A 13,278-nucleotide genomic window follows, 5' to 3' on the forward strand; every position below is an offset into this window, starting at 1 on the left:
AACAAATGAATATTGACTTGTACAGACAAGAAGCTCTTATTCAAAAAACCATGTTACCATATTACCAGTTTAGAACATGCAGGAAGTGACGAAAATGCTTTTCTCTCTTCTCCTCTCCACCCCATCTCTTTCCCAAAGAGAGCCATAATGTTGTCAGAAAGGGAAGTATAGCTGGAACATAACCTTAGCAATAAGAGGCAGTCCAAAAACAATTAATCTAACAAACTTTTATTGCTAAGTGTTTTATTCTGAAATCAGTGGTACGTTCCTGCAATAGAGAGCAGTTGAAAATTGCCTAAATAAAGTGGATTATATAAAACAGGACATTATTTCCAATATTGTAATACCTTATTGGAACACTCTCAGTACAGTATACTTTCCATAAAAATCTGTCAGAGGAATCTGGAAATCTGACCAGTTCCAGGAAAACAGAAAACACTCCAGTCGTATTTGCATACAACATTGGGTATACCTAAATCTTGTAATAGTTTCATTTCTAACTAAGAGTAATCTATTTCCAAAGCTTCTTAAATGCATGATTGTTTCTTTTGTGTTTCTGAAGCAGATTTGGAATATCCACTGGCAACAAAACACAGATAAAGCATTATTTCTCTTAATTTTTCACTTAGACCTAATCTTGCAACAAAGTTGGGGTCCCTGAAAAAAGGCTACCACCAATCATTGATACCAGATCCACACCTACCTTTCAAATGGTCATGCTATCAACTGCTTTACTAACTTCATGCAATAATATCCAAGGATCTACATTTCAGTGGGGTCTTATATTTTGGAAGTAGAGAATTTTATCTGCCAAAAAGGATTCAGATGTATTTATTAGGCAACTCTTTTTATAGAAACAGATCAGGACATGGATGGTTCATATGAATAGTATGTGTGATAGAGCTTTCCTTTCTAAGGCTCAAATCTGCAGTGAGAATTTTGCCTGAGTAAAGACAGTCACATCAAGCTTCTGACTCATTCAGTGTAACTGAAAGATGTTGCTGTTGGATAGCAATTTTGACAACCTAAAAAAAGAATTCACAGGGTCTTTCATTCCCATTAGATAGATGCTCATTACAAATTCCACCATTTCAGTTTGCTTATTGGCCTCTCTGAGAGTTTGCACAAAAGCCAGGGATTCAGGGGCATCCATCTAAAGTGTAGCTGAGGTACAGTTGACAGGAAAGGGAGCTTGTTTTACTGTTGCCTTCCTGTACTTTTACTGTGCATAATTATGGCTTCCACCACTGGAAATCTAGCATTTCAGATGCAGCAAAATCATGTTTATAAATAAGTGTGTGGGGGGAAGGGGATTATCCTTGGGGGCAAAACTATAGCTCTGCACATTATGACAATGACATTTTTTAGTGTTTCCTGCAGTTTCTTCATAGTTCAGCAAGGATGGGAAGAATGGCACTGATAGAATGAGTGGCAGAAAGTGCCTGGAGCACACTTTTGTGGGACAGTTTGGGCTATTTAAGGAGAGCTGATGGGTTCAGAAAGAGTTCTGTTCTTCATAGCCAAAAGAATGGTCAGCAGAATCATTATCTGTAGCTTGAAAGTGGGTTCTTGAAACTGCATGATTATGGGAGACTTTAACTTCCCAGATATAGACTGGAGGACCAGTGCTAGTAATAATAATAAGGCTCAGATTTTCCTAGATGCGATAGCTGATGGATTCCTTCATCAAGTAGTTGCTGAACCGACTAGAGGGGATGCCATTTTAGATTTAATTTTGGTAAGTAGCGAGGACCTCAAAGAAGAAATGGTTGTAGGGGACAATCTTGGCTCAAGTGATCATGAGCTAATTCAGTTCAAACTAAATGGAAGGATTAACAAAAATAAATCTGCAATTAGGGTTTTTGATTTCAAAAGGGCTGACTTTCAAAAATTAAGGAAATTAGTTAGGGAAGTGGATTGGACTGAAGAACTTATGGATCTAAAGGTAGAGGAGGCCTGGGATTACTTTAAATCAAAACTGCAGAAGCTATCGGAAGCCTGTATCCCAAGAAAGGGGAAAAAATTCATAGGAAGGAGTTGTAGACCAAGCTGGATGAGCAAGCATCTTAGAGAGGTGATTAAGAAGAAGCAGAAAGCATACAGGGAGTGGAAGATGGGAGGGATCAGCAAGGAAAGCTACCTAATTGAGGTCAGAACATGTAGGGATCAAGTGAGACGGGCTAAAAGTCGAGTAGAGTTGGACCTTGCAAAGGGAATTAAAACCAATAGTAAAAGATTCTATAGCCATATAAATAAGAAGAAAACTAAGAAGGAAGAAGTGGGGCCGCTTAACACTGAGGATGGAGTGGAGGTTAAAGATAATCTAGGCATGGCCAAATATCTAAACAAATACTTTGCCTCAGTCTTTAATAAGGCTAAAGAGGATCTTGGGGATAATGGTAGCATGACAAATGGGAAGGAGGATATAGAGGTAGATATTACCATATCAGAGGTAGAAGCGAAACTGAAACAGCTTAATGGGACTAAATGGGGGGGCCCAGATAATCTTCATCCAAGAATATTAAAGGAATTGGCACCTGAAATTGCAAGCCCATTAACAAGAATTTTTAATGAATCTGTAAACTCAGGAATAGTACCGAATGATTGGAGAATTGCTAATATAGTTCCTATTTTTAAGAAAGGAAAAAAAAAGTGATCCGGGTAACTACAGGCCAGTTAGTTTGACATCTGTAGTATGCAAGGTCCTGGAAAAAATTTTGAAGGAGAAATTAGTTAAGGACATTGAAGTCAATGGTAAATGGGACAAAATACAACATGGTTTTACAAAAGGTAGATCGTGCCAAACCAACCTAATCTCCTTTTTTGAAAAAGTAACAGATTTTTTAGATAAAGGAAATGCAGTGGATCTAATTTACCTAGATTTCAGTAAGGCATTTGATACCGTGCCACATGGGGAATTATTAGTTAAACTGGAGAAGATGGGGATCAATATGAACATCAAAAGGTGGATAAGGAATTGGTTAAAGGGGAGACTGCAAGGGGTCCTACTGAAAGGCGAACTGTCAGGTTGGAGGGAGGTTACCAGTGGAGTTCCTCAGGGATCGGTTTTGGGACCAATCTTATTTAATCTTTTTGTTACTGACCTTGGCACAAAAAGTGGGAGTGTGCTAATAAAGTTTGCAGATGATACAAAGCTTGAAGGTATTGCCAATTCGGAGAAGGATCGGGATATTATACAGGAGGATCTGGATTACCTTGTAAACTGGAGTAATAGTAATAGGATGAACTTTAATAGTGAGAAGTGTAAGGTTATGCATTTAGGGATTAATAACAAGAATTTTAGTTATAAGTTGGGGACGCATCAATTAGAAGTAACGGAAGAGGAGAAGGACCTTGGAGTATTGGTTGATCATAGGATGACTATGAGCTGCCAATGTGATATGGCTGTGAAAAAAGCTAATGCGGTTTTGGGATGCATCAGGAGAGGTATTTCCAGTAGGGATAAGGAGGTTTTAGTACCGTTATACAAGGCACTGGTGAGACCTCACCTAGAATACTGTGTGCAGTTCTGGTCTCCCATATTTAAAAAGGATGAATTCAAATTGGAGCAGGTACAGAGAAGGGCTAGTAGGATGATCCGAGGAATGGAAAACTTGTCTTATGAAAGGAGACTTAAGGAGCTTGGCTTGTTTAGCCTAACTAAAAGAAGGTTGAGGGGAGATATGATTGCTCTCTATAAATATATCAGAGGGATAAATATAGGAGAGGGAGAGGAATTATTTAAGCTCAGCACCAGTGTGGACATAAGAACAAATGGGTATAAACTGGCCACCAGGAAGTTTAGACTTGAAATCAGACTAAGGTTTTTAACCATCAGAGAAGTGAAGTTTTGGAATAACCTTCCAAGGGAAGCAGTGGGGGCAAAAGATCTATCTGGTTTTAAGATTCTACTCGATAAGTTTATGGAGGAGATGGTATGATGGGATAATGGGATTTTGGTAAGTAATTGATCTTTAAATATTCAGGGTAAATAGGCCAAATCCCCTGAGATGGAATATTAGATGGATGGGATCTGAGTTACTATAGAAAATTCTTTCCTGGGTATCTGGCTGGTGAATCTTGCCCATATGCTCAGGGTTTAGCTGATTGCCATATTTGGGGTCGGGAAGGAATTTTCCTCCAGGGCAGATTGGAGAGGCCCTGGAGGTTTTTTGCCTTCCTCTGTAGCATGGGGCATGGTTGACTTGAGGGAGGCTTCTCTGCTCCTTGAAGTCTTTGAACCATGATTTAAGGACTTCAATAGCTGAGACATGGGTGAGGTTTTTCATAGGAGTGGGTGGGTGAGATTCTGTGGCCTGCGCTGTGCAGGAGGTCGGACTAGATGATCAGAATGGTCCCTTCTGACCTTAGTATCTATGAATCTATAAGATGACTTCATTCTCAAGGCCAAACCAAGGCTATATTATTGGTGATTAAGAATATCAGTTAGGATAAATCCTGCTAGCATGAGCCAATTCAGTTCTTGTGTTAAGGGAAGGAAAAGACACTCATTGTTTCCAGTTGCATATAAATAAGGTAAAATATTGGCTGAAAAAAATGGCAAAAACTAATTCTAATGGGATTTTAGTTAGAATTAATCTAGAGCAGGGGTTGGCAACCTATGGCACGCATGCCAAAGACGGCACGCAAGCCGATTTTTAATGTCACGCTGGTGCCTGCTGAGTCCCAGCCACTGGCCCTGCTCAGCCTGCTGCCAAACTAAAAATCCTGCCTGCCTTGGCCTGCTATTCATTCTCTCTCTCTCCCTCCCCACCTTGGTCCTGCTGGTGGCTGCTGCTGCAGGGCAGGCAAGCTTCCCCCGCTTCTTCGCCCAGTGTGCTGGGTTCCTGCCCCTCCTCTTCCCTTCCCTTGCAAGGGCCATCAGCTGATCTGTGGAAGGGAGAAGAAGCGGAAGTGCAGTGCGCTGCTCCAGGGAGGAGGCAGAGAAGAGGTGGAGACAGGGCCTTGGGGAAGGGGGGGTGAAATCAGGGCATATCCCCTCCAGCCCCCTCCTGTGAGCTGCTCTGGGCAAGGGGCTGGGAGCACCCCATGGCCCCGGCCCTCTGCCCTGACCCCTGTACCCCCCTCACACACCGCCAGCCCTGACTCCTGAACCCCCTGCACATACCCAGCGCCCCAACACCCCATGCCCTGACTCTTGCACCCCCTATCCTGAGCACCAAACGGGAGCTCCTGCATCCCCCCCCACACACACACACACATTCCCACCTGCACCCCTTGAACCAAATGGGAGCTGCCTAGGTAAGTACTCCACATCCAAACCATCTGCCCCAACCCTGAGCCCCCTCCCTCATTCTAGCTCCTTGCCAGACCCTGCATCCCAACCCCCAGACTGCTCCTTCACCTCCAGCTCTGTGCTCAGTGCACTCCCACCCTCAGCTCAGTGCAGAGAGAGAGGAAGAGAATGGCTAGAACCAGGGATAAGGTAGGTACTCACTCTGTGTGGGCAGGGGTGGGATCCCAGACCAGCAGCGGGCTGAACGGGGCCGGCAGCCGAGACCCTGGCTGGCAGGAGCCAGCAGACAGAACCCCAGACTGGCAGCAGGCTGAGTGACAGCAGGCTGAGCTGCTCAGCCCACTGCCGGTCTGGGGTCCCGGCCTCCTGCCCCGCTCAGCCTGCTGCTCATCTGGGGTTCTGGCTGCTGGCCCCTTGCCAGCCAGGGTCCCGGCCGCAGGCCCCGCTCAGCCTGCTGCCGGCCTAGGTGAATGGAACCCCGGGCCGGCGGCGTAAGATCAGCATTTTAATTTAATTTTAAGTGAAGCTTCTTAAACATTTTGAAAACCTTGTTTACTTTACGTACAACAATAGTTTAGTTATATAATATATAGACTTCTAGAGAGAGACCTTCTAAAAAAAGATGTTAATGTATTACTGGCATGCGAAACCTTAAATTAAAGTGAATAAATGAAAACTCGGCACACCACTTCTGAAAGGTTGCCGACCCCTGATCTAGAGGAAGGACGATTGGTGTGTTCCTGGGACAGTGCCTAAACAAGATACGGATGGTCTTTTCCTGTAACTGAACTAGTTATCATCTTTGTCTCCAAAGCAACATTACATTAGAACCAAAATGCCATTGAGGTAACTAAATACACTTTTATAAACAGTCTATCAAGGGGCTAAAGCTGTCATAATCTCCAGTGTGTATTAACTACATGGTAGATGTGTGCTTAAGCTACGGCCAAAGCACTATATGCATGCCACAGTAAATAGTGGCAGATGGCCCTGAGAGTCACTGTAGCCTGAGTTACTGAAAGGCATTTTTCAAAGACAATATGGGAGTGGAGAAGTTCAGGAATTCACAGCAATGAAGCACAAATGGAATTCCCAGCTGTCATGAGAAATCTGAGATACCAAATAAGCGTAGCAGCTTCTCCCTCTCTCGCCTATTTTTCCTGCTATAATTAGATTTCAAAGCCAGGTAAAGATTTGCATTCTGCATAAGATACTTTCAAAATAGGGATTTTTAAAAAAATATTTCTTCATTGAAATAAGTATAAAAATTGCATCAGAGATTCCTGCTTCATCTAGCAGGACTTCAGTTTTCACAGACTTAGGCTCTGATCCGACAAGCTGATCTGTGTATGCATATCCCTGCACCCACAAAGAGCCCCACTGACCTGAACAGAACTCTGTGTGGCGATAAGGATTTGTCATAGGGAGTACAATGAAAGGAAGAATCTGTATGTCTCTATCTAGCCAATGATTCCAAATTTAATTAACTTTAAACTTCCACTGGGTGCGTCTCATGGGGGTCCACTGCACATAACTCAGTGCAGAATTGGAGCCTAAACTGTGTTCGCTCCTCTTGACATATTAAAGAATGTAATGTCACTGATGATACGGAACCACCTCAAGCTATGCATGCACATTAAAATAAACTGTAAAGTCCAGTAACAGGTTTGAGCTAATAGAACTACTGTATCAGGTGCATCAGACACTATTACAGAATGTCTGATAAATCCCCTCATTCATTTAAAAAAAAATTCACTAAAGTCATTTGTTTGATAACCTACTTTCTGTGAAAGAGATTCACGTACAACAAAGTAACTGGAATTTGAAGTATTAATTTATGAGTAGTAAATAACAAGGAATTATATATAGCCATCAGCTCTGAGGGGCTAGTTCATGAACACTGTTTGAAATCAGAGTGGCAAGATGGCATCATAGCCTTGCTTATAACATCTGGAAAATTGTTCCTAGTTCTAAAAAAATACAGATAGTGTTTCTGAAATACAGCTTTAAATAAACTGAGTTCTCATTGTAGTGTAAGAACTGTTATGAGGGGTTCCTTATCTTCTTTATCTTGAAAGACTGAATTTAGGAGTAAGAATTTTGAATGCAGATTTAGTGGGAAGCTATCGGAATTCCTATAAGATTGACTTTGCAACAGATCTGTTGTGACTCTCGTGACATAAGGCTTGCCTGCATAGGAGAGTTTTTCAAGTTACACTAGTATAGTTATGCTGCTATGGTTATTCCATGGAGAGTTACACTAGTATAACTAGGAGTACTTGTGGCACCTTAGAGACTAACAAATTTATTTGAGCATAAGCTTTCATGGGCTAAAACCCACTTCATCAGATGCACGCAGTGGAAAATACAGTAGGAAGATATATATACACAGAGAACGTTAAAAGAAAGTGTGTTGCCATACCAACTGTAACGAGACGGATCAATTAAGGTGGGCTGTAATCAGCAAAAGGGGGGAAAAAAACTTTTTTAGTGATGATCAGGATGGCCCATTTCAAACAGTTGACAAGAAGGTGTGAGTAACAGTAGGGGGAAAAATTAGCATGGAAAAATAGTTTTTACTTTGTGTAATGACCAGTCGTTATTTAAGCCTAATTTAATGGTGTCCAGTTTGCAAATTAATTCCAATTCTGCAGTTTCTCGTTCGAGTCTGTTTTTGAAGTTTTTTTTTTGTTGGAGAATTGCAACTTTCAGGTCTGAAATTGAGTGACCAGGGAGGTTGAAGTGTTCGCTGGAGAGTATATCAGAGTAGTTCATCTTTTTGTGTGCACTTAAGTAAAATGTTAATGTATTTTCCCCAAGGATTACATAGGGGATTTTTTTTTTCTGCCTGCTACTCAAGGACAAAGAGCCACATTACCATAGTATGGCTGCAGTTCAAACATTTCTTGAACCTCAAGATTCCTTATGGTTTGTTCAGAACCAGTGATGATTTGGTCTAGTATATATGCCTTTCCCCTCCCAGCCCCCTTTGCCACCAACTCCCCCCAATAATTCAGTGGAAATTTCATCTACAAGTTTATCAGCGCATCTCTGTCCAGAAATGAACTAATCAATAGTTAACATCTCGCATGAAAATAACCTTCCCTCTCTCACCTCTCCTAGTTTAGGCACCACTCTTCCAACTCCATAGTCTCTGTTACTAGGAGGCTTGTAAGATCCATCTACCTACTTGAGCCCTATCTTCCTAACAATTATGTAAACAGATTCAGGCCCTGTGTTGCTGAACTGCATTAGACAGTTAACCTACATGTGTAACACATCTCCTCCTGCTGCATTCCCTCTCATTACAGTATACTCTGTAACCATAATAAAGTTAATCTCGATCCAGAATTTAATACTGCAGTTCTATTGGGTTTTGTGTTTTCTAATGGGCCTAGATATTTGTGTGCGCATAAACAGGGAATTGGGGATGGGGAAGAATGCTCTAGGTGTGGCTTCTTCCCCTCTCCCAGATGTTCACTGTGCTTATTATGTTGCACCTAAAATCAAACAAGTTGCAGGTGAATAATTGGAGCTGTCCCTTTTTTTTTTTTTTTTTTTTTCCTTTTTCTTTCCTTTCAGGTTTCCATACTAGGCTGCCCTGATCCAAAAGTTCATGAGATTGCATACCAGTATGGAAAAAATGTTGGCATAGCTTTTCAGGTAGGGTATTCTGTTGCTTTTACAGAATTAGTGGGAAGTCTAAAATGCATACTTCTCAAAACTACATTGGAAAGCAAACTGGATTGCTGTAATTTGCTATATAAATCTTTTAACTAGACACAGCAATTAAAATGTGTTGTATAATGTTGGTTGTTTTTAATGTGCTAAAATTTGTGTGTTTGTCTTCCAGCTAATAGATGATGTGCTTGATTTTACATCGTGTGCTGACCAATTGGGGAAACCAGCAGCAGCAGATCTCAAACTTGGATTAGCCACAGGCCCTGTTTTATTTGCTTGCCAGCAGGTAGGGTTAAAGAACACTCTCCAGAAATAAAAATAATTGCTGGCTTAAAGGGATACTATCAACTTGAAATCTAATCAATTTAAAATATGCTTAGGACATAGCTGGAAGGATCTCCTCTCCTCTCACCTAATGAAACAAGTACTGGCATTGACTGGCTCCAGCAGGAGCTGCATTCAGCATTCCTCCATTGGAGAGTGGACCATTATTACTGAGGGCTTGAAGAGAAATGAGTTAGAACAAGCTTAGATGAGTGTGGTTTTTTTTCCTTTTACATCCCCCAGAACAAAAATAGAGTAAGAGACTAATATGGGTCCACAAAGGGGAAGGACGCTGGGTTTAGCTGATTGCCATATTTGGGGTCGGGAAGGAATTTTCCTCTAAGGCAGATTGGAGAGGCCCTGGAGGTTTTTCGCCTTCCTCTGTAGCATGGGGCATGGTTGACTGGAGGGAGGCTTCTTTGCTCCTTGAAGTTTTGAACCATGATTTGAGGACTTCAATAGCTCAGACATAGGTGAGGTTTTTCGTAGGAGTGGGTGGGTGAGATTCTGTGGCCTGTGTTGTGCAGGAGGTCAGACTAGATGATCAGAATGGTCCCTTCTGACCTTAGTATCTATGAATCCATGATGCTATGGCAAGAGAGCTGCCTTTTAGAAAAGACAGGAAGGCAGGGATGGTACTGGCCACATAGAAAGGGAGCGATGTCTAGTGGCCCCTGAGAACAAAACCCTCCATGTTCCACTTGTTTCAATGGGAAATCCTCTAGGAGTCACGAGAACTCGTTCACATCCAGTAAGATCTCTCTTTACTTAATGATGATTTTCTAGAGAAAAAGGGAAGAGAGGCACAAACAGAAAAAAGGAACAGCGACAGTGGCAGAAGTACAGAAAGAGGATGCAGTGTAGAAATGAACAGCAAGTGCACAGAAAAGGGAAGATGCTTGCAGACTGACACAGCATAGGCAGAGACAGTGCACAGCACTGTTACAAGAATTTGTGTAGTTGATTGATCTGTAGAGTGCTGAGTCCAACCCAGAACCTGTTTTATTAACTTAATATTTTATTTACATTTGTATATTACATTGTAGGTGCACATGCCACACAGTGTTTCTCAAAAGCAGCCAACAGTAGATTGGTTTGCAGCCATGACAGCCTTCAAAGCATGTGTGGAGATTTGGGGGAGGAGAAGGATGGGAAACAAAGCAGCAGCTCCTCCCTGCAGCACCCAGCTGTTGCTTTTGACTAGCTGTTACCAAGGGCAGCAAGATATGCCACCTTGATGTTTGTGCTAGCACTGCCAACAGGGATCAGTGCCCTGCACCATTCAGCCTCCTTAGGGATTCTGGGAAGCACCTCAGGAGCCATGTGAGGCGGGTGTGTGCAGTACTGGATGTGGCTCATCAGTGGAGGCAGCTGCAGTGTTCAGTTACCAGCGCACTCCCTTGGGCAGCTCCCCTGCTGGGAGCCTGGGACTCCACAGGTGGCTGGTGAATTCCTGACCCACCTTCCCTGTGGCAGGCTCTCAGGGAAGAGCCATGGGAGTCAGACAGGTTTGTCAGAGCAGCCACCAGCAAGAGTTTCACACTCCCTCTTTATATCTTGATGACAGAAGGCAATTGTCAATGCTTCATCAGGCTGTCCTTCCACAGAACATTTTGGAAGGTCTTTTAGGCCCAGCGGAAGGCTCCTCATTGACAATTTCTTGCTGTTTACAAGCAACTAGTACTGAGCCATGCTACAGATGTAATATGTTTGTTTGCTTTCCCAGATCCAATTTTTAAAACTTATGTAATCACTTATTTGTATTAGTAGCAATAAATGTTATACATCCATTTGCACTGAGGCTGTCAACACATCCCCCACAGTTGGGATAGGAATTAGCAGTGCGTAACAAAGTGCTGCATTGTAACTGTTCTGTGTGGACTCTGCAGCAGGATTATATTAATGTGAACTAGGATCTTTTAGTTTCTGCCTGTGTAGTGCAGTTCACACCCCTCTAGTCTGAACTGCAGGGCTATGTAAAACAAGCCCTTTCAAGAAGAAAAACTCAGTCTAAAACCTGTAAAGGGTTTTCTTTGTGAAGGTTAATTTTTCTTTGGCAAAAGATACACATTTGCTCTCTTCCTCCTACCATTTTGTCCAGCAGTTAACCTGTTATGTCCATATGTTGAAGATGCTTTTACAAACAAGTAGTCATGGCTTTGGCTTCCACTTTCATATAAAATAAATGAGCAACACTTTTTTGCATTTAAAGTTGACTTAGAAGTGTGATCTCTTAAAATTTATATGTATAAATGTAACATCAGCCCCTGCTCTGCATAATGAGTGTATTTTCAAGTTTTTTTTAAACAATTGGAATGAAAGCTGCAAGCTACATATTAGTTCCCTTAAGAGAATTTACCAAGTGGGAATTTCCCATTTTCACACAGAGTAGTTAAAGTTCTCATACATTTTCAATCCTGTTCTTTTAAGAGGTGACTTTAGAATTAATAAGCACTCCTTTCAAAGGTTTTTACGTTACCTGTTATGTGCAGATTTTAAGGTTAAGAATAACTGTGTGAAAGGTCTGGTTTTTCTATATTTTTGCAAGTTAGGTTATTTGTACTTTGACAGTCTTGTAAAACTTATGAGCAGAGATGAATAATATGCAAATTGTAATTAAAATTGCCATAATATAGTAAGTTGGAATCTGCAGAAAACCCAGTGAACACTAATGTTTGTAGGTTCTGCCCAAGAAAACTGCTTCAAAGCAGCAAGAGGATCATTGTCATTATGGAGAGATGTAGGTTGCCAATACAGAATTTCTCAAGTCACACATTGGTAGTGAAGGCTGCACAAGGAAAGCTGAAAATCCTTTACAAATGTCTAGCGCAAGTTATATTTTTGCTTAATTATAGCGGTCCCCTGCTGATGAGGAAAAAAGGCTCTTTATTTTTATAAAGCAGCACAGTGATGCTGACATTCCTATATGCTGTGAAATGTTCTAAAATACAGCACCTGACAAAAGTAAGGGGGTAGCAGCTGTTTGGATTTGACAATGATTTACCCAGACAATGCACTTTAGAGTGGCAGATTTGTAGAGTAAGACTTTAACTACACTTTTGAGGCTGAAAACGCAAGTATCCTACTTTTTAAATGTTCAGATTTTATATGAAAAATCATAGGTATTAATCTCATTAAGTATTAAGATAGACACCTATGCTATCATCCTTGAATGTAAACAGGAAGAGTTTAGTATGCATTTCTGAACATGTATACCCTCTCATCACTGTACTTAAACACCCACAGCTGGCCTGGATCAGCCTGCCTGAGCCCAAAACTTCTGTAGTGCCAATTGTATAGCCCCTCCCCTGCTCACCTCCAGCCTGAGTCAGCTGACTGGACCAGCTGCAGCTGTTTTATTGCAGTGTAGACAGTGGTTTGGTTTGGTATTGAATTTTGAGCTAGATAGTACCTGTAGGGATGATTACATATAGAGGAGGAAAACAGCCCTTACTTTGCCTATTTAATTCAAATCTACCATGTTCAGGAAGCGTGATCCGATTTGGGTCCAATTCTAATTAAATATTTAGCACATTGGGAAGTCTGATGCACATCAAATGGGCCAGGTTCAGTTATGTTTGAATTGCTGTGTCTTATCTTACCTCTCCCCAAGAAATGGGGCACATCCAATTTATACTAGATCCAAGATTTACTATGCCTTCTCCTCCTCCCTCCCCTCCCACCCCAAGATGTCCAGAGGGTTGGACTATTTTAGGCTCAACTATTTTAAAAGGACGGACAGGTTCTGTACTACATTGACCCCTACCGTGTCTATATTTAACACCAACACAAACTTAAACCTGAGATCAGCAAGTAATATGTGCAAGGGGTGGGGGTGGAAGAAATAACCTAGTTACTGGAGACTGTGTGAAAGTGAAGCTTCCACCCCATGCCTTGTATTCTTACTACCTTACTAGAGCAGAGCTCTAAATCATTTCAGAGCAGGTAAGTTATCCTTGTACAAATGAGACAAGATGCCCAAAGTCAGTCAGTGAACCTCAAGACACCTGAGTAGA

General features: G+C 41.7%; 1 protein-coding gene across 10 annotated transcripts in view; it reads left to right on the forward strand.

Moving 5' to 3' along the window:
* The window catches only part of PDSS1 (decaprenyl diphosphate synthase subunit 1), a 39,967-nt gene that overhangs the window by 23,980 nt on the left and 2,709 nt on the right, over nucleotides 1-13,278 (forward strand). For 9 of the 10 annotated variants that reach the window (XM_043509490.1, XM_043509484.1, XM_038388329.2 and 6 more), the window contains 2 exons: nucleotides 8,840-8,920; nucleotides 9,111-9,224. In XM_043509490.1, the coding sequence (XP_043365425.1) occupies nucleotides 8,840-8,920; nucleotides 9,111-9,224 (195 nt within the window). Of the gene's footprint in view, nucleotides 1-8,839; nucleotides 8,921-9,110; nucleotides 9,225-9,318; nucleotides 9,488-13,278 lie in introns of those variants that run through there. The other variant, XM_043509486.1, reaches the window with a different exon arrangement.

Source organism: Dermochelys coriacea, chromosome 2 (assembly GCF_009764565.3).
Source record: "Dermochelys coriacea isolate rDerCor1 chromosome 2, rDerCor1.pri.v4, whole genome shotgun sequence".
In the NCBI taxonomy this organism is placed as follows: domain Eukaryota; kingdom Metazoa; phylum Chordata; order Testudines; family Dermochelyidae; genus Dermochelys; species Dermochelys coriacea.